Raw genomic sequence first — 22093 nt, forward strand, 5'->3', positions numbered from 1 at the left:
CACCAGGTAACTGAAGCCGCATACTTCTATGGAAGCCTATGACACAGATCACTATTCACTGGCACTCAAGCAAAGGGGTCCTACCCCTCTGAGAGCCTTCCAGAGACAGGGCTTGGGAAATCCTTAGGGAAAGCAAAACTTAAAATGAAGAAACAAAACCCAGAGAATACAATAGGATTACTTAAGGCCTCGTGGTTTCTACAAGAGTAATGTCAGTGTCCTCCTGCAGATGTTGTGGTCTTGGTACTTGCCAGCTGTTGCCCACCTCCTGTTGGTCCGGTTTCTGCTCTCAGCTCATCACACCAAGCCTCACCCAACATTCCACAGTCCTAATTCAGCGCAGTATGAGGACATTAGTTGCTATCCATCTACATTAGTCACATAGTGGCACTGAACTCTACAGTTAAGTTTCAACTAATTCCCTATAGTCTATACATTATGCAAGGACACAAGAGATTACCATTGTAGAATATAGATACACTTCAGGCAAGGTTTCTAAAACACATGGGCATTATGCTCTATGGTTCGCCATTAACCCCCAAAATAACAAGGTTTAGCCCCAAACAAAAGACATGCAAAAGAAACTGATTGCCTTTGCTGAAGTTGTGATCAACATTCAAGGATATACACATATACTTTACTCATCTATTTACTTTCCATTTGAAAAGCAAAAGCAATAATTATCAAGGTCAGGACAAGCAGAGAGAGGTTCTTGTCGGAACACAATTAGAAATCTAAAAAATCTTGTCTCTTACATGCTTTCACCCACCAGAATATTTTATCTGGTCAAGCTCCCATGAAATGACACCAGTAATCCAGTAATTAAAAATAGTACCCAGGAACATTTCATATATAAGGCATATAAATATTACTTAGCCATCTTTCTGCTGTAAAATTGTTTGTAAGGCTGTGTGCACATCCAAGAACATCTCAGAGGCTTGAATCCAAATTACAAGCAGAATTCACATACACAATGGGCTTCCCTCACTCCCTTCCTTCCCTCACGCCCTTCTACACATCCATCAAGAATCACCCCCCAGGTTCAAACCTCATTTTATATTTAATATGTACACAGTAGCTCCATACAGTCTTTTCCTTTATTTAAAACTGAATGCAGGACTCCTGAACTGGATCAGGACTGCATAATGGCAGGGGACTTTAATTCTTCCCTTCCGGGCTGCATCTACATGACACAAAATTCCTTCACCACCCCACACACACCAATGTGGCAGTTAGCAAGACTTTTTAAAGACTCAGCAAATGATGTAGTGCAGGGGACTGTAAGGTAAAGAGGAAGGGAGGGAATGACAAAAAACAGAGGGCATTTCTTGCGTAATTAGAAATCCCTTCTTCCCATACAACAAACTCCTTGGTTCCAAGCCAGTATCTGGACACATGAATATATTTTCAATTGATGTCATCAGTATCATGGTTACCATCTCACCAACAAGTATAAAATTCAGTAGCAATGCAGCTTTCTCTTGGATTTTGCCTCAGGTTTCCTCAAGCAGTTTCACCCACTATGCACAAAATTCAATGCAGTGTAGCTGAGCTAGAAATTCTTCAGATATGTGACCACTTCAGGTCTTACTATACCACTGAATTCCCACCTTGGAGTTATTGAAAAAGCTGAAAGACCAGCTTTTAACCATTGCAAATATACTTCAGATTTTTAAAAGCAGAGAACAATTAACTCAGTAGCAACCTGGAAAGCTGTCATACATTCTGCTCCTTCTGTATCTCTTGTGGATACCCTTAAGGAGCTAAATGTCAATACAGAACAATGCATGCATGCATTTCTGCATTTAAAAGGGCAATGAAATTAATTTTACAGCAGAATACAGGAATAAGTATTTACAGACATGGAACTCTGTCACACACATACCCCTCCTGCATATTCTGCATATTTAAACAGGTACATTTTTGGCTACTTTAGACATTATTGCTTTTGCTCACTTATTGCTCTATGATAAAAGTGATAATCAGAGATGAATCTATTCTGTGCATTTGTGCAAGCATAGAATTAATTGGTTTACAATTCAGTATTCAAAGAAACTCCCTCCTCCTCCTCCTCCTCCTCCATCATTTCTATACTGCCCCAGAGCCAAGCATTTCTGAAAACCTTACAAGAGTCCATAAAGCAGACAATAAAAATACAATGAATCAGAAAATCAGAAAAAAGAAAATCTTCAAAACTTTCACAATTTTTTACAAATCTAACCCTCAAGGTTGTTGAAAATAGTCCATGCACATTCAGTTCTGCCTAAATAAACCAAGGCAGGCACCAGGTATGATTTCCAGTGGTCCAGGGGACATTGCTTTGGTACTCTGCATACCTCTTCATGCTTCGCATGAACAACCAACTCTTTCGAAGAGTACTATAAGAATTTGAGTGTATCTGCCCTTTTTGGAAACTAGAGGAAATCTAGTAGACTTATTACAACAAGCATAAGGTGCCATGAGTGTATTTTATGGAAAGAGGGTAAAATTGTAGCAAAGAAATAAACAAGTAACAAATTCTGCAAAAATAAGGAAATGCATTCAATAACTTTTCATAATTTTTACAGACTGCAGAAACCGAGTTACATTACTGAACAATCTGTTATTTTGGCTGTTTGTTTTTAACTACAGAGCAAACATGGTCCTAGTTATAATGCTAGAAGTATTTCTACCTCATCTGTTCATGAGAAAGAAATCTTGGGGGAAGGTTCACTCAGCATAATTGATGCCAATACAGCTAAACTACAGAGACTGAAGCCAAGTGCTATATAGGAAAGCTGTGTGTTTAATGCTAACAAATGTCCCTTTCTTGAAAAGATAGTCTTCACATTAATATCTCTGATTACATTCCATAGATGAAACACGTAATAAAGAGAAGCTACGGGTGATTTGGGGGTTTGGATACAGAAGGCCCACCAAATCCCCACAGCCACAGAACCAGTGAAAGACCTTGGGCTTTACCAACTTCATGGGATCAGTGTGAAGAAAAATAAAAGCAGTAAGCTAATTTCTACAGTGCGCACCTGCTATATGAAAGTATGAATGGAGATGCGGTGCTCTCCAGTCGCACAGCACACAGACTACAGTCTTCATTTATCCTTGTTATTGCTGTGAAAATAAAAGCTCCTCTGGCAGCTGTAACTGTTAATAGATTCTTATATCCTTTGGGAACATACCGCACATGCAAAATCCTGATTAGCAGGACTTGCAAGGCATTGATTCTACAGCACAGAAGCAGTGTGGGCTAATTAGGCTTCCTTTCATTTTTATCTGAAGAGTATTACCATAAAAGGAGAAGTATCTTGTTATGCAGTAAAATTTAAAGTTATACGACAATAGCTTTCCATCTTTACCTATTTTGGGATTTTCTGTGAAAGCGTGACTCTTTTTTCTGCCTCCGGGTGACAGGGGGAGCAGGAGTGGATGGGAGAGGAGGAGGAACAGCAGCCAAAGGTGAAGGAGGTAGGCCGTTGCTTGGTTTACTTTTGTGATTCTTGTCAGCTTCATACTCAAAGGTGCGTTTGGGCTTGGGCACAGGGTTGATGGCTGTGTTTCCCAGGCTCTCAGGGAGCAGCTTTGGACCAACAGAACTAACTGTACTATTATGTCCTTGCAGTGTTTTGCCAGTTTTCTCAGTCTCAGTGGGTGCCTCCAGATTGCTTCCCCCAGGGACATTCCCAGCCTTGCCATCATTTGCATTCTCAATCAAGCCCTCCACAGCACCCAAAGTCACAGACTTCTTTCTCCCTCTATCGACACTGTAGCAGCTACTTGGCAACTGGGGAAGACCCCTGCCAGGCTGTTCTTTTAAAGCCTGTTCAATCTTCTGTATTCTGTTCAGCACAGCAGAGCTCTCTTTTCTAGCAGTCCCCTTGTGGAAAGCATTTGAAGACTCACTCCTGCTCGGCCTCTTCTCAAACCTGTGGCAGGAATCCCTGTCCAGGAATTCCTCCTCCTCTGTTTCTGGGTAGGAGCATTCAGAAAATGTTCTGCTCATCCTCTGGTAGCTTTTGTATTCAAAAGTCTTCTCACTGCAGGGAGAAGGCAACATACTAGGGCAGCTCTCACTGCCCGAGCGGTCCCCAACATCCCTCTTGTCCAAGCATACGCTCATCCTAGGAGAAGGTTCTTTGCGGCACTCCCATTCCGATATCTTCTGCTTGATATCAAGTGCTTGGGAATGGATGCTCACCCTGCTGAGAGAGAGGTTCCGCAGGTTTGCTGCAGTCCCCAAGGAGAGTGTGCTCCGAGTAAGTGAATGGCTGCCTATGGCTTCACCATCTTGCTCCTCCTTGGAGTCTTCAGTCTGGAAAATAGAGAGCCTTTTGTCCAAGCAGCCAATACTGACAGCTTTTAGTGACTGATTTGGAGACTCGGTGTCTGATGGGGAAGCAGAGGTGCTCCTCAAGGTAACTCCCCAGGGAGTCCGATCTTTGAGGAGGAGCCTGGAACCAGAAATTTTGGTGAAACTACTGGAGCGGCAAGAATCTTCACTGTCACTGAAAGGGTATGTCGTTGGGCTTCTGGGTTGGTACAGAAGAGGTGGGGGAGAGACCGACTGACACCTGAAAAGGAAAGAAAAGCATTAATTAGCTACCTGGCTACCTATCATTTGCTCAAAACTTTTACCCCCAAAACAAACTGATGACTTCCTAACATAGTTTCTAAAAGTGCAAAATTTGGGTACTAGAACTTTGGTACTTTCCTTTTTTCTGTTAGTAAATGGACCATAGTGCACAGCTCATGTAGTTTTCAAACCTTCTGAAGTACATTCAGATTGCATTGCCAGGAATGGCCAGCTTTCATGGATTATAGCATTTTTATTCCAACAGAAGAACCAGCTGGATATCTCTAGACGCTAACAGGCCATGACATTCAGTGGTCATATCCCCACTGCTGATCTTAAGAGGCATACTTTTTTCTGAACGTGGAAGCTCAATTTAGTCAGCATCGGTAATAAACATAAATGAACCTGTTCTTGCATTCTAATCCAGCCTTGTAAATAAGACCACAAAGTATACTTGCCTGTTGGGGACTAGCAGAAAAGCATCAGAGAGCTGTTTCTATGCTAGATTGCAGTCCCCTACAGCAATCTCCTTGCAGCAGTAGCTCCACACAGCAGATAGTATCTTGCCTAAGGCTACCTAATAAATTCATAGCTGAGGCACTCTGCCCAGAAATGGGTGCTGAACATTACAATTGGTACTGAAAATTAATCTCTGCTAGTGGTACATTTTAAAAAATCACTTAAATGGAAGCAACTGACCACAATAATCAAATCCATCCAACACCTCAAGTCCATTGAATGCAGCAAAAACACTTCAAGTCATATTGACAACACATTTTCAGAGCTGATGTGACTTTTTGCTGGTTTTGCGTTTTACAGTCAACTATGTTTAAAACCTCATCCACCATTTTACTTCTCCCATGAAATGCCAAACTATTTCCCAAGTTATAGTTATTTCACAAGACAATACAAAGCCAACATTTAGATGAAGGCACACACCTTTATCCAGTGCTACTACTCTGGGAACATCAGATGATCTCAATAAAGAAATATCCTACTATAATTTGGGGCTTGTTTGGCTTTTTTAAAAATTTGTGTTGGAGTTTGTGCATGATCAGGTTTAGCCACGAAGCTGTAATACCCTAAATTTGGAGGAAGGTGGCACTTCACAAAACCTATTTACTCTGCTTAGTGGTTGGATTCTATGCCTTCCAAATCTAGATACTGTTAACCAGTTAACCAGTACTGTTAATTCTGCAGTTCTGTGAATATAGATTACTTGGGGGGGGGGGGTTCTCTCTGCCTTACAAGTCACTAGTGTGTGAATACTTTCAGCACCTGCTAGTCCTTCAAGCTATAAAGCTCGTGTATCAGAGGCAATACGCCTCTCAGAGGCTGTCACTGGGTGTGCGGCATTCACGTCCTGGTTTTCACCTTCCCACTGACATCTGGCTGCCACTGTAGGAACAGAATGGAGGACCGGACCATCCTTTGGTCCAACCCACAAAGGCTCTATCCTATGTTGTTAACTTTTGTTTGCTTAACATCCAACCTGAAGAAGAGTTATGGTAAACTGGAGAGCTCGCTCATCATTTGGTAGTATCTTAGTTGGTTGTAATAAAATACTCTACTCTTATTTTTGAACAGTATCAAACATGTTCCAAGTCTAAGGGAAAAGTTAATGGTAACTGGGGGAGGGGTGAGGTGGGCAAAATGAGCACAGATATTCTGTAAAAAATCTACTTTTTGCAAATTTATTTATGTAATATATCACTATCTTGCTTTTAGATCTCATTAAAGAAGGGAATTTCCTTGTTACTTGAAGTCAAGCATTTGCTGGAAATGGAAGCAAGGAATGACCTGGTAAATGGAAACGCCTAAAGCCCTCTTGATAGTCTTATTTCAGTTCACTGAGCTTTACTTTTGTTTATGTGGTGTTTTATTGGTATTTCCCACCTTTATTTCAGTCCTGTCACCTGGTAACTTAAACCAGAGGTATGTGCTTGTCCTTGCTTTCATAATGTGTACTTTTCTAAGTTCATGTACTTCAGGAGCAGCACATGCAGTTCAAAAGAGATTAGCAAGGTCTTTCAGAACATAGCACAATCTTTCTCAGAAGTGAATTCACAGTGGGGCTTTCTCCCACGAAAATGGGCAGGGAATTATAGTTGTATGTGACTAACAGTACAATCCTCTGCATCTATACTCAGCCCCACTGAGTTTAATGCAACTTACTCCCAGCTACACACATGTAGGATTGCAGCCTAAAGTCCCTTTGTAAAGACACTCATGATGCATGCTACATCTGCAACAAGCAATAAATTTTTTAAAAACCCAGAATTTGGAGGAATGTTTACTTTGTTTCCAGACAACTTTGGTTTTATCACAAAATGGCAGCCATTTGCCAATATTAAGACAGAAGAAAGATGAAGTTAACCTTCCTACTTTCCTTCTAGTCTTACTATATAAACACGCAGCTACCTAAGTATAAGCATAGTAGTTAAGGTAAGGGTTAGCATCAAGGATCCATGCATGCCTTTCTATCCAGCCCTTCCCAGATGTACTAGACTATACACCTATCAGTCTCGCTCCGGGATGGCCAGCTCTTCTCCCTGCACAGGTGCTAGGCTACAATTCCCAACATCCCCAACAAGTACAGCCATTTCTATATTATCTCCAGTACCTCTGGCAATTAGAATAACCAAAGACTATAACTCAATCCAAAATTAATGATAACATCTATGTTAAGGAAGTATACCAAATATACCAATTCTGAGAATGCAACTCTTACTTCTATATATGTAGAGTCCCCCAAGTATGTAAAAATCACCTTATGTTGGGGTGTCCTTTTGTTTTGTGTTGTGTTGTGTTTTTTTGCTTCCAAACTGGTCAGCATTCAACCACTCAAGTTTGTTATTAGAGGTAATTGTTCTTGAAAATAATCTTTTTCAGGGTGTATGTGATCTTTCTTCCCTCATTTAGGGTAGGTGGTTGTTGTTTCTAAGTTAATGTGCCTTAATGAAAACAGCTGTCATTGTTTTAAATCAACCACTGCTATTTAGCAAAATGCCCTTCAAACAGGAAGAAGGTATACTGAATGACTCTGTGGATTGCTGCTCATCTCTAAATACCCACATCCATTTTTTACTCTTTTTGTCCAGGCCTCTTACCCATGATAGCCTTTGCCCTTTTCATGAGTGTGATGTTTGTCACAAATAGGTCTGAGAAAAGAGTGGGGAACAGGGTTACGGGTATTGATATCACAGAGTAAAGAAAGCAGAGACATGCAGCAGCATCCCCTCAGGCTGGCATCAGCAGTCACCATCATAAGGTGACTTAGCAAAGGGCCCACCACCTACCAGGAACACTGGGGCAATCTCCAGCAGGACAAATATCTGCAAAGCAGGTGGGAAAACACAGTATAAAAGAGCTCTGCTTTGTTCTCGGTTTCAGGCACTTGTGTGATTGCAGATCCCTCTGGATTCCTGGCAAAGGGCTCCCTGGAGGACGCAGCACACAAGTCTCTGTCACACTCATTGCTCCTCACTTTATAGGGCAAGGCAGTACATCCTGCTGACTCCTCCCATTGGAAAATGGGCATAATGACAGCCCAGCAAGGCCAGGACTGCCTCCCATTTCCTAACAGGAGAAAGACTGGAAAAAGCAGATCAGCAGTTCAGTTACATTTCTTTTAATCCCATCAGAGCCAGTGGTTCTAAAAGAAGCACAAGGGACACATTCCTGACTCCACTCTATGCAGTGATGGGACAGGAAGGACCTCTACTAATGGTACCTGTTGCCCTTCTCTTCTTCCCACAATAAGGGGGAAGGAGGCCACAATAAACTGGATAGCAAGGGAGCTATAAATGGGGACGAAATGCAGCTTGGGCTGCATAAACAAAGTGCCCCACCATGTAGTTCCTGGGGGCAAGCATCATGATGAAAGGCTGTAGCAAGCTCTTCTGACACATCTACTATGCAAACAAACATGAGTGATAATTTTCTCTTTATATTTTTACACTGCAAATACAGATCCTGTCTTTTGGGTTAATTGCTACAATCCATTCAAAGGGTACAACCAGGGAATCTGTAAATCCAGGGAATATGTGCCTGTCTAAATTCAGTATACTTTACTCCTCTCACTCACTATTAAGAATTGTTCTGTTATGACTGCAACATGATTGAACTAATAGTCACTTAGCTGTCTTAAGGCATGTCACTAATGCCAAGAAGGAAACAGGAAAGTGATTTTAAACTATATTATTATTGTGGCTAGACATAGATGCCCATATTTCCACTGAATCATCTCATTATGTGTACAGACACCTTTTCTGTAAACAACAGTTCAACTTTACAAAAGATGATTATCTTTGTCCACTCAAAGCACTTTGAAACAACCCAGCAAATACGCACACAGCAAATAAGCACTGTATTAGTGGGTTTACCGACACACAAAAGGGACCATTTCCCCATTCTAAATCTATTTCTCTTATTCATATTTATGTAATCTACGAACATTTGATCCAATGAAAGATAGCTTTGTTATGTGGGAAAGCCTTTCCCAACCTGTTCCTTTACCTGTGCTAGACTACAACTCCCACCACCCTGGTCAACATAGCCCATGCTGGCTAGGGATTATGGAAGCTGTAGTCCACATATCTGGAAGGCAACTGGATGGAAAAGGCTACTGCATGTCAAAAACTTGATTTGGAGTTATAAAATTGTGTTGCTTCACTGAAAGCACAATCCTATGCAAGTTTACACATGCATATGGTTACATCCTTACCCCTTTTCTGTGACAGGAGAAGAAACCTTTGCCTACTTGTTCTTGAACATTTTGGGCACTCTTTTCCTTAACCCCCATATCCAAAACAATATTATTTTCACACTCCTCCTGAGCTAATGATTGCTGTCTATAATTCTCTATCATTCACAGCCTCTTGAGAAAGAGTTCTTCTAAGCAATGCCACAATTCTTTACAAATGCAGTGGTTGTTATTAGTAGGTGGGGAAACGGAGTGATGAATTTGAGGAAATAATAATGCCTTTATAAACAGTTCCCATTAGCAAAAGCCAAGTTGTTTAAGCACCTTTTAAGACTTAGATTTTAGGGGGAAAATCTTTGCAAGAACTGTGTGGGATTTATGTGTACAGATGAATACAGATGGAGCAGAGGGGAGGATGAAGGGAATGTACTGAAAATACAATTTCTTCAAATGCCAAGAATGTACAGCAGGGTGATGTGTCCTACTCTATTCACCAGCTGTGAAAAGACAAAGAGAAAAGTTTTTCACATGTTCCTTGCTTCCAAACAAAGGCAGTATAGAGAAAGAGACATTCACACATGCCTGCTATCCAGTCACTGCTACAAGGTCACCAAGCCATCATCAGTAGCTATAAGTTTTGTTTCTTCAAAAGTGTGGGGCAGGGAAGAGAACAGTACAAATATTTAATGAAAATAGTGTCTGCCTACTGTGCTTCTAAGTCACAAGCTGCTTGGAGAACTAACAGTGTGGGGAACTAAAGGCACAAATAGCAGACGGACAGCAATCAAGCAACCACAAAGACAAACAGGTAGACAAGGTGAGTGCCAACTGCTGCCCAGCCAGAGTTCAGCCAAAGGACTGCCCAAGTGAGTAGAAGTCACCTCAGATCCTTGGAGAAAATTGTACTCCACAGAAACTCTCACGCTACTGACCCAACTAGCAAACAACAAGGGGCAGCAGAGCTCCTAATCCTAGACCTGAAGTGGGCAACCTGAGACCTCAGGGCCAAGAACAGCCTTTGGCTTAATTTCAAAAGACCTTTCCATAAGAGAACAGTTCAGACCTCTGATGAGAGTGATTTGTCCTTCCCCTGGCAGCCCAATGTGTAGGGAGGATGAAGGTGAGAAAGCGAGAATGGCGTGTTAGAAAGGAAGAGAAAAATGGGTATGGGTCTGGCCATTTCTGACTCTGACCTCACCCAACAGTAGCTTCAGCCCTGTTCATTGTCTGTGTGCGGCCCTGAAAATCTGCCCCAAGGGAATGTTGCCCAAACAAGGAAAAAATCCCCAACCCTGTTCTAGACAAAGCAGCTGCTGGCACTGCTGCTCCAGCCCCTTGGTCATTCAGTTCTGCATATGGGAGCCCTGGACACATTAAATCTGGACACAGCACAAGCTTAATAAAGGTGTGCATAGCAGTCTCTCATTTTTCCAACTGCCTTGCTAGATTTTGTCCAGAGCACCTGGAGGTCTAGCAATCTTTCTGAATGTTCTTCCAAATACCAGCATATGCTAGAATAGGGAAGAGAGTGATGTAGATCCAGTACACAATTGCCTCCAGACAGATCTACAACTTGGCAGATCTCTGCTAACAGAAAATGTATACTAGCAAGAAAAAAAAAGCTAAATAGTAATTTTATGAATAAACATTAGCAGGAACTTGCAATTGTACAGCTGACCAGGTGTTTTAAGTACAGAAGGTTTTGTCTGATGTGAGCAAACAAAAGAGAAACAAATTCATTTACATTGTGCAGTAGGTTTGAAGAAATAGGTTGAAGACCAAAAGCTGACCTCAGTTCTGAACCTCCATGAGAACCTAACCCAGATTTTAAAACTGAATAGCAATAGGCCAGAAGTGGCATCAGCAAAATCTATCAGAAACAGTTCCTATTCCAGGACTGTGAATCATTCTGGAGTACTGACTGTAGCATTGTGTGCCAATTACATCTCCAGAGTAAGCAAGTTGTCACATGTCAGATGTAGCTGTAGCCATAACATTACCAAAACTACCTAATTAAGCTAACATACAATTTGGAGGTTCACATAGTACACTGAAGCAGGTGTAAGCTGAAGGATGAGTCACTTGCAGTGATGAGTCACCTTTCCCCACTTTTACTGTAATGCTTAAAATCCAGCTCGTTGAGCTTGCCTGCAGAATGTTCCATGAGCCCTGGGGAGTTGTTGGGGCTCAAAATCTCACCACAAATGAGAGGCATAATTCCCCATTTCTACATGAGGTGGCAAAAGCAGAATCAGGGTCATTCGTTCTCCCATGCTCCCACTTTGACGTAATTTCTGGACTGGTTGAGTTTTTCTCAAAACTCATGTTTCTGTGAGCACTGGAAATGTCATGGACTGTTAAGAATACAGCTGTTTAGCCCAGATTATAGAGATGTAAAGAACACACAAGCTTATCAAAACTTCCTATGGTTTGTTAATGCAGCAAAACAGACATGTGTCTATTTTGTAATAGTATAGACCTGTCTACCATATGAGAAGAGACCAGCTTCCAATCTGCTGCAGGATGGCGGCCACAAAAATTCATTTGGATGTAAGTTGAATGAATCCTGTAGACTACAGGTTGGCCATCCTTGTCTTGCACCAAAGTCATCAATACAGCATGAAAATGCAGGTTTATGCATTGTCATGACTGCACCCCTGGAATGATATATCCAGTCTTATTTTCTGGAGCCGTTCTTGTAACTATACTTCTCCACTTCTTAAACATCAAGTTAAATGTGCCCTGGCTATAACTATCAAATGTACTTTTTTATCTTGAAAGGAAAGCAATAGGTCTTAATGATTCATGGGAAAAAACAGCTTATAAGAAGTAAAACCAGTGCTGTCATTAAATCTTTCAGAAGGTCTCTGTGGAAACATTCAGATAAAGCTGAAAACAATTTTCAGGACTATATAGGTAACCTGTTTTTTAAAAGCTGAACTTAGCATAAAGCTCCTCTTCAAATGGGTATGCAGGCTGGGAATTATGGGAGTTGCAATCTAATACCTGCAGGCTACCAGGCTTTAGAAGAATGTTACAGTAAATTCAAAATGCCTGATAAGATGCTGCCACATTTTCCCATCCTAGCTCTACTTCACTGGCTACTTATGAGGGCAATCAGACACTTAGTGGATATGCTTTGGATCACAAGATATTAAAAATACTGGTAGAAACAGATTTGTGACTCCTGCTTTCCATGGCAACCCCACAACTTTCAGTCTAAAAAGATGTTCTACCATTTGCCAACTTTGGGAAATAGCCAAGGATACAGCTGGGTGTTCATTTTGCTGGTAGAGACTAAGTGTTTCTATAAATATTTGCAACCTTCATAAAAATGAAATCCAGACAATGTTTGAGTTAATTGCAAAATAGAGGCTGTTCCTGTTGCTGCAACCGCAAATGTTGACAAAAATGAAAGTTGTCAGTAAGCCTTCTCCACCTACCCTCATCTTCCCCATCAAAGGATAAATGCTTTTCCAAGAAAGTTCCTCCATACTTATGAGTCAAGCCAAGGTTGTGACAGAAACCAGCCACATAGAACAATGAATGATGCAATTACTATTTCCTGTGCCTGCCTCCTCCCGTTTTCCTCTGGGGTGAACATGACTAGACTATCTTCACAAATCTGTTTTTCTTACAGGAAAGGAAGTGGCTGAGAAATCTGGTAGGAAAAAGGGACTAGCAGCAGTAGCTGAACAGGTTAATCTTTAGCCATCAGCCATCCCCCACTTGTTTCCACGTCAGTCAGTGTCTTGGAACCTAAGTCAGAGATAGTTATGATGACGCAGCACTGGCAGGGCTCGACTATGAGGAAGGCTGGAATTTAGAACTATTATTCTCTCTCTTTTTGACATTGCAGGTAATGACTTTTGTCAGTACATAAGCTTATAGTAAAAGAGACAAGCTTGCTTCAAATACTTTATACAGTTCTTCAATATAAAACATACATATGGTTTTACTGTGGTGTGTTAGAAGTGGAATGGTATTTGGGCTCTCAGCCTATTCAGAGAACCTGGCAGAACCCAATATTATATCCATGCACAGCCTCCTCAGACCTTTTGCACTGGCTGTCACAAAGAATATGTGTGCCTTGCCCACAACCTCACCAAAAAAGCAGAGGCTGTAATTCACCATATACATGACTGGGACTTTATATGGAGTCCCCTAAGCTCACTTAAGGAAATCAACTCTTTCCTTAAGCTTGTCCGTTGGATCACAGGTATGAATTCTCATCCTGACATACACTGCAGCGTGCTGATAAAAATCAACTGGGTGGAACAAATTGAAGGATATTTCCCAAGATTGGTTAACACATATTTGGGAAGAGCAGAGACCAATATTTCACTGTCGTGCTAGACTTGAGTATTCCTCCATGAGCTTTGCAAAGAGAATGAACGAACAGGGGGCTTGTTTTCTGGCTGTTGCTTTTAATCTTAATGCTAAACAGAAGTATGAGATGAATGTCATCCATGACAAAAATTATGGAAATACACATTTTTACACCATGCAGTGTAAACTTGTATTCTACATGAGACGAATGGAGGTCTGGCTGTGCTTTTATGAATGTGTACAGTAATTCTGCCGAGAGCTGTCTTAAAATTTCTGGACAACATATCTGAAGCGGTTTTTGCTTTTAACATAATGTGAGGATTCCTGGTGGGCATGAGCATTAAGTTCAAAAAGGGACTCCAAATTCCAGTTTGGAGAATCAAAACCTGCCTGGTGCTGAGTCAGACCACTGGTCCATCTAGCAGTGCTGCTGACAGCGGCTCACCAGGCTTTCAGGCAGGATTCCCTCCTCCCCAGAGATGGCACCTGGGGCCTCCCGCACGCAATGCATACACTCTGCCCCTGAACCATCCTCAACTTCAAAGGCTGGACAACACATGTATGAAGCCACTATGCTTTGCCAGTACACTCACCAGTTTATTGTCACATGTTCCATCTTCTCCCGAGGATCCTCACAGTCAGGGTTGGGTGACTTCGGCCAGTTTAAAGTAGAAGTGGCTGTGCAAAATACTGACTGGCAGGACTTTGTGACAACAGGAACACCCTCCCAAGGGAGCAGTTTTCCAATTTAAAAGCAGTGCTTTCAAAATATTTCATGCACCATATGATGGTCTCAAAGCATAATTTAGAACTGCATAAAATGTACAAAATAATGTTGCATAATCATACAGAGAGGCAGACCGCTTTTATGGGGTGAAGGGGAAAGTATACCAGAAAAAATACCAACATTTGTTGTGAGGGGGATAGATGTGTCATCTGAAGAATACAGTGTTGGTAAATCTGTATGTACTCTTTTATAACATTCATGCTAAAGATAATTTAAATGGAGTTGGGGTTTTTTAGACTGCAAATGCTTTATAAAGTTCACACGAAATTGGGATTTCCTGTCAAATGACAAGCTGTTTACTTTAAAACCTCCTACTGTGTCCAACAATTCAGTTGGTTTTTGATCGTAAAGATCTTTCTTAAAATAAGAAACAGTGCAAACCTATCCAAAGTTAGACAGTAAAAAGGCCTGCAATTCTGGGACATGCTAGGAGTTATGGGCCTTTTTTTCTGTGTGAACTTGTCCTGGGTTGAGCCATTAGTTACTCATCCCAAACTGTAGGTTTTCCCCTCTATTAATTTTAAGACATCCGGTTAATAGCCTGCAGGCATTTGGTATTTCAGGCAGAAGAACATGCTTATTAGTGATGTGATGAAGAAGAGACATCTTGAAACAAACAGTTGACCCAGTGGCAAAAAAAACCCTGAGTTTTCTAATTAGTCAACATAACTATGGTAGAATACATCAGAACCAGTGAGTTGCTTGCCTTCTGAAAAAAAGAATGTGCTACATTCTGTATTTGCCAAAACAGAAGTGATCATCTCCTTTCTCCTGCCTAACCTTTCTATTAATCTTCTCCAGGTAAAACAAGAAGAAGGTAGCACAGGATGCAAGAGTCCCTTCTTCCTCTTTCTGTTCTGTCCCCCACCTCTTTGCCTGTACCTCCTGCACTAGTTCAACCACCCTACGATGGGCACTGGGGCCTCCAAAGCGGCTCTGGGTCCTCCAGTTACACGTGGCAGCCTGTTATGGCACCATGGCTCCCACCTGTTATGCCATGACCCAGGTATTTGACGGCTCCTTATACCTCCCCTGTGAACAGACTGCCTGACTCTGAATATTCAGCATAACACCTCCCCCCCGCCAACACACGCACCAAATATTGGTTTACTTTGAGGGCACTGAAACCAAGTGGATGGTCACTTGGAGCTCCAAGAGACCAGTGTTGCTGCAATACTGACTAGGCAAGGAAAGGACTGCATTGACTAGTCCAACCATGTACCATTTTAATTCAGTTATTTTTTTCTAGTCTAAAAGGCAGAAAGCTGAACCAATCATTTTTCTATCTTTGCCCAGACAATGAAGGTATTGGAGCAAGCTAAAGTCCTGCCTCCTCACTGCTCCAGGACCCTTACTGGATAAAGTATCTCCAGAGCAGTGTCTGATCTGTTCAGTTCACTGCCACTTACACTAGGAGCAGTACTGTGATTTAAAATAGTCCACAGCTGCAGCCTGAAGTAGCTGATGCAGGGCTTTCTTTTACTATCTTTGCATAGTTACTGTTGCTGCCTCCCTGTGGGGCACCCAGAAGCCTCTGACACTACAGCTGCCAATATGTGTTTCCCCTGCTGATAAAAGGACAGAAATCTTGTGGGCAGAAGACTTGGGGAAAGGAAACAAATGATTTTCTATTCCAAATGGTTTTTATCCAGCTCGCCCCTGCCCCTCATCTTTATAAATAAGTCATTAGACATGCTAGAGCTTTGCTCCAACTTCGTTGGTTGGTTTGTTTTAAAGGAGCCATTTGTTCTCTTCCTGCTGCCGCATGAAAGGAGGGAGCAAGAGATCAATTGACAAATTGATCAGGGTGATGGTGGGGTGGGGGACAGCAAGGCAGCAAAGCAGCCAAGATGGCAGGGAGTGGTCAAAGGGCTTCACGCAACAGCAAGGTGCTCAATCCAATTAGCCAACTGGCTGCTTATATACCGGCAGAATCAACAACAGGAGGCAATAGGACTCATGAGGCCTGGAAGCTTTGTCTGTGGTCAAATGGGGAAGATTCCTTTCCTACGGCTCAAAATCAAAGGTCAGGCACTACTTGCTCAGTCAACCTGACAGATGATTACCTGGCCTTTGGTGTGGGATGTGCTTGTCTGAAGGCTGTGTGAGCAAATACAAGATCATTTGCAGCTCCTTTGCAAAGCCCCTTTTGAAATGGAAAGAGCCAGCAGTGTTCACATTTCTTTCTCTCTAACACTTCAGTTTTGGCTTTCAAATTAAATGAGATCATGTTTGGAAAAACAGTACAAAACAGAATCAGCGTTGATGGCACAAAGCCTGATGTCCTTTTAAAGAATTTGTTATTCTTGCCTGTAGTCTTTTTGAAAAAGAGACACTGGTGTCCATTAATACTCAGATCTTCTTCAGAGATATCTTTGATCTGATAGGGTTGCATCTTTCCTCTTGGGTCTTCCATCAGCATCTGCATAATGCAGGAAATGACTGTGGAGACGACAGTCTCATACAAGCTGTGGAGTACAGGATCTGGTACAGGACTCTGCAGCAAAACCATGGATTGGGACCAGCTGAAGAGAACAAATCACACCACTTCTTAAAGAGCTGCACCGGTTACAAGTCCATTTCCAGGCACATTTCAAAGTGCCAATATTAATCTTTCACTACTTGAAACCTTGGTATTGCATGGACCACATACCACAACATGGAGATGCCCCAAGTCTGAGATCATCTTCGGACACCCTTCTCTGGGGGCCCTCATCTTCTGAGATGAGGGCAACGAAGATGTTTGGAAAGAGCCAGTTTGCTGGTGCTCCTCACTGGTGCAATTTTCATCCATAAAAAAGACACACAACACTGAGTCATTGTCTTTTCAGGGGTTTTTCTTTGTCTTTTCAAATATTTTCTTTATTGATTCAACCTGAGATGAGAAACCCTTAAGCCCATGGGCCAATTTTGGCCCATCAGACTGACTCTTCTGCTCCTGTGTCTCTCTGTATGCATTTTCTCCATGCAGGGAAAGACAAGAGATCACGGTTCCTCTCCCTGAAGAAAGGAACTACTTGTTTCACTGTGCATAGAGACACAAATTAATTTCCTACTTCTACATGTAGAAAGGGATAGTGGCAGAGGCGATACTGTGGAGAGTGGAGGGCATCTGTAGGGGCACTGCAGTTCTGCTCCCAGATGCTCAACACTTCTATACCCCTAATATAGGTCGTTTACCTGCTTTTATGGAAAAAAAGGCCAATGTTTTCTCCTTTTAGCCAGCAGTTGTTCTATGATTACTATTTTTGATGTACTTTATTATTCTTTATTAGGAGAACCCTCCTGAAAACCCAAATTTAAATTCAACGGTGAGAATCAGAAGGGGGGGGGGTGCATGTTGCTCTATGGTTCCATAACTTGTTTTCACTCTTGTCTAAGTTTATTTGCATATTATATTTCTGCCCACCAATCCCACAGCTGCCTCACCCTATCTAATGTATCTAGTTCAACTACTGAAATGGCATCTGACTTTGACATGTCTGGTTCCTAAGAATAGCTCAGTCCTTGGTGAGACATGGTCAAAACCAGACATCCAAGCTCCATCACTTTGTATGAAGGTAATACACCTCCTACTTACCATATACAGAATCACTTCACATTTCATGTTTTAGGTGTACTCCTCAGATTTTTTTAAAGTATGTAGCTCAACCTGTAAAGTAGGAATCTATACAGGCATCAAAGAGATCCAGTTATCCAATTATCAGAGACCCAAGGTTGGCTATAACTTCAACTCAAGCATGCCGCACATGGTAAACAAACTATGAAAGGGGCAAAATAATATAGACATACTTTTTTTTTCAAAAACACCAACATTTTGCAGATGCTCCCTCAATCTATCTGAATACCAGCATGGGTGTTTGCCATCACTGCATATGTTAGTTAGGACATTACATAACTGTGCCTGCTGTTGTCAGATACATTATGTGAACTTTTTGTCCAACACTGCCCTTTGCTTGCTCCTCTAATTAAGCTGTAGGGAACAGTTTCAGTGAATGCCTTTCATACTGGATTAAATGTACTGAATTCCTAAAACTCTAACGTTAATATTACATTTCTTTCAACAGACTCTCCATGTCTGGCTCCTATAATTTACTCTTGCTTAGGGTTTAGTAGGCGCAAAGCCAACTTTGACTGAGGTTTACTATTATAACCACCAGTAACTGCAGATGGGCATATTTCGTAACATTTTGATGTCTGGATTTTTTGCCAGCTTTTGCCTCCATTTCTGCTGACTGTGAACAGGAAAATATTCTGATAATGTAGTTTGGTGGGAGCCATTCCCCAGTTGCAATCTTCCTTCTATCCAACATCAAAGTATAGATATTTCTGCCACTGTAATATGACTGCATGGTTTTTTTCTTAATCCCTCAAGTATGTCCAGATCTAGAGGAACACCTGGTTACTTGCTAGCAGATAAAAATTGATTTGCACAAATTGCATTCATGGTGATCTCCAGATTTGTGCTATCGGATCATATTCAAATAACTTTGCCTAAGGAAATGGAGTTATTCTGGCAGCTTCGCAATTTACAGTAATACAATTACAATCTGTTACACCAATTGTAAAATCATAAGACACTGACCAGAACCATGTTTTGTTTGTAGTACATCTGCTCAAATCCCATGTTAAACAAGTAAGAAAATTTTTCAGTTTATTTTATCATAAAGGTGTTTAGAATAAACGCCATCAAGCCTTGAACATATACGTTCTTAGGATCCTGCTGACTTCAGTCTTATTAGAAGGAAGGAAGGAATTCTCTGATGATTCAGGAAGCATCATTCTGATTTACCTGGCCTCCCAAAGAGAAGTCAGCGAAACAGAGCTGCATCAGCAATGGGGGGGGGGGGGTTGGGCTCCTCCCTTACACAGGCCTTGTACTTCATGCAGCTAATTAAGTGTACCGTAGTTCACATAACCTTATGTCAGACCAGACCAGAATTCTTAGTTTTTACTATGCCACAAGACTCTTTGCTGTTCTTCCTTCCTGACATGAACTCTTGTGCATCTGCACATGTTCTTTAACAGGGGTGGCCAAAGAGCTGTATGCAGTTTATTTTTCGGCTAGCAGGGAGGCTGAAAAAGCCAATAGTATAGTAGTTCCCTATTTGCTTCTGGCATAGAGCAGGGAAGGGATAGGATGGGACATGCCTGATCCAACAAGGCACGGAATTGAGGCCAAGGTTGGCATGTGAAATCAGGCTGCTTCCTCCATGGGCCCTGCTAGAGCTGAGGGGACCACACAACAGCTGCACTCCCGGGGAGGACTGGACCCTTGCCAAAGTTTCTGGCATGGCAGCTGGTGATGGAATTTCCAGTTGCTTCTGCTGCCAGGTGCTATCTTGCACCTGAACTCCCAAAGCAGCAGTGCACGACCACTCATTTTCCTCCGATATTTGGAGCCAAAAAGGAAACAGAAAGGCCCTACTCCAAAAGGGGTTTAGTCATTTTGGTTTGAAAGCATAGCGTGCCTTAACAGCAGCTTACTCAGCAATTTCTATTATATTCGGCAGATCTTACTCATAGGTAAGCGTGAGTAGGGTTGCATTAGTGGAAATACGTGTTAATCGATTAGTCAAGCGATTCTGTCAGAAATTTTCAATGACTCACAGCCAAGATGCAGACCCACAAGACCTCTACTGTCAGTAACTAGCCTAATAATTGTAGAAATGTCTATTTGGTCATAATAAATAAATAAATACTTGTTTATGTCTTGTGGCTGTCAAGGATCTGACATTTACCATATATGGCTTTTCCAGTGAGCAAGTCTGGCCACCCCTGTTCTATAACCTGCCCTGAGAATTTAAGAATAACTTCAATGGCTCTCAGTGAAGCACAGTGGAGTTTCAAGTTGCCAGAGACTATTCTAAATGTACGGATTTAGCCTGTGTTACCAGGTAGCTTATTCCATCTAGTAAGTTCCATGTTGATCAGTAAGTACATAAAAAGAGTCCTGCTGGGACAGATAAAAGGTCCATCTTGGACAATGTTATTTCCCACAGCGGCAGCCCAACTTTCAAGCATGATATTCATCTGCACAGGTGTTTGTTAGACAATGATATATTATCTCCAAACATGGCAGTTCTGTTTGGTTATCATGGTTAATAACTACAAACAGATATTTCTTCAAAGAATTTTATCTAATAAATTTAAGGTCATCGAAGTTTCCAACAATTAACAAATTATGTGGCAGTGAATTCCATACAAATTCTTAAGGAGGAGATAGCATAGACAAATCCCTCTGTGGCATGCCATATATACTGGTGGTCCAGTATAAATAAAGTGTGTTAATATGGCACAAAATTTGGATATATCCTGCATGTCATGAAACTACTACTAGATGATCTTCATTGGGGTTCTGTTGTTGTAAGTAAGGCTTAAAAGTATTTAATTTTGGATGAATTGAATTGTATTTTGCTTCAAATGTACCAGAATTCTATAGGGGAATTTTATTTTCAGATACTGGCTCAACTAAAAATGCGCTCTTCCCGGTCTCTTCACATGGCTAAAAGACAAGAAGTTTCCTTTGGGCTTGATCCTTGGGCTCACCCATTTTCCCCCACTTGCCCACCAGCCACCACATCTATTGCTAAAATCTGTCCTACCACTTCTTTTCAGAAATACATATAGTTAGCATTAGATTCATACAGAGCAACAGGAGCCATGCCTTGGTTTAAACCAGAAGTTAGAAGCTGGTTTCAAAGTCTGTTTTAAAACTAGCAACAGTGAATGCTCAGTATCAAAGCCACCACATGGAAGGAAGGGTTAAAAATACACTTCACATACAGCATAGTCCTAAACATGATTGTCTCCCACTCCTTCAGAGGGCTGCTATTTATATTTTCGAAAACAGAGATGTGAAACGTAATATATAAATTAACTGACCTAAATTAAAAAATAAAGCAAAAAAAAAAAAAAAAAAAAACCAGGGCTGAACTTCCCTAGGCAAGGAATTCTACCAGGTGATGTAGGAACTTGAAAGATGGCCTTATCTGATGACTAAGTGCTTTTCTACACAAAGTTGTTCAACTGCTGTATCTACTTTCTGTTGTTGTTGTTGTTGTTGTTATATTACATTTCTTTAGTACCCATAGCTAAAGCTCTCTGGGCACTTCACAACACTTAAGTCACCCAAGTTTCATTTAAGTTTCATGGCTGACTTGAAATCCAAGCATTATAATGAATGTTTCCTGTTTTTACACTACATAACCTCTAGGTGGCACAATGACAAATTGAAATAGCACAAACACACAAGAAGAAATCACACTTTTTTCATTTTCACAATCAAACTGCATTTTTCCACTTTAAAAAGCTCATTAAAAGCTAGACAGAGAAGGAAAAGTGAACAATCACAATATAATCTAAAGAACCTGTAAACTGTGAGTAAGGAATGTTGAACACACAATAAATGCAGTGTGTAGAAAAGCCCTAAGAGACATATGCAGAAGAAAACATTGGAAGATATACAGTCACAATGAAGCAAACTTGGGCAGGTGCCAGGGTCTAAATCACCTGGAAAAGTACCTACCACTAATGCCTAACCTGAACCTCATATTTCTGAATTTACTTTTTCAAGGTGCCATCTTGGATTTCCCCTAGTGCCTTGGAAAGGAAGTAATACCAAAGCATTTAGGTAGTAAGGAGTGGCTGCATTGTTGTGGGGATTTTGTTTTGTTTTGTTTTAATAGTGGCCATTTTTCCCCAT

At 41.3% G+C, this 22093-nt stretch overlaps 1 protein-coding gene across 5 annotated transcripts in view; it reads right to left on the bottom strand.

Annotated features, from left to right (window-relative positions):
* DENND2B (DENN domain containing 2B) overlaps positions 1-22093 on the bottom strand; it is a 157463-nt gene that overhangs the window by 74155 nt on the left and 61215 nt on the right. For 3 of the 5 annotated variants that reach the window (XM_044425929.1, XM_044425930.1, XM_044425927.1), the window contains one exon: positions 3354-4565. The exons of the other annotated variants lie outside the window; for them this stretch is intronic. In XM_044425929.1, coding sequence (XP_044281864.1) covers positions 3354-4565 — 1212 coding nt within the window. The remainder of the gene's footprint in view (positions 1-3353; positions 4566-22093) is intronic. 5 annotated transcript variants of the gene reach the window in all.

Source organism: Varanus komodoensis, unplaced genomic scaffold (genome assembly GCF_004798865.1).
Source record: "Varanus komodoensis strain SLA01 unplaced genomic scaffold, ASM479886v1 scaffold16, whole genome shotgun sequence".
Classification (NCBI taxonomy): Eukaryota; Metazoa; Chordata; class Lepidosauria; order Squamata; family Varanidae; genus Varanus; species Varanus komodoensis.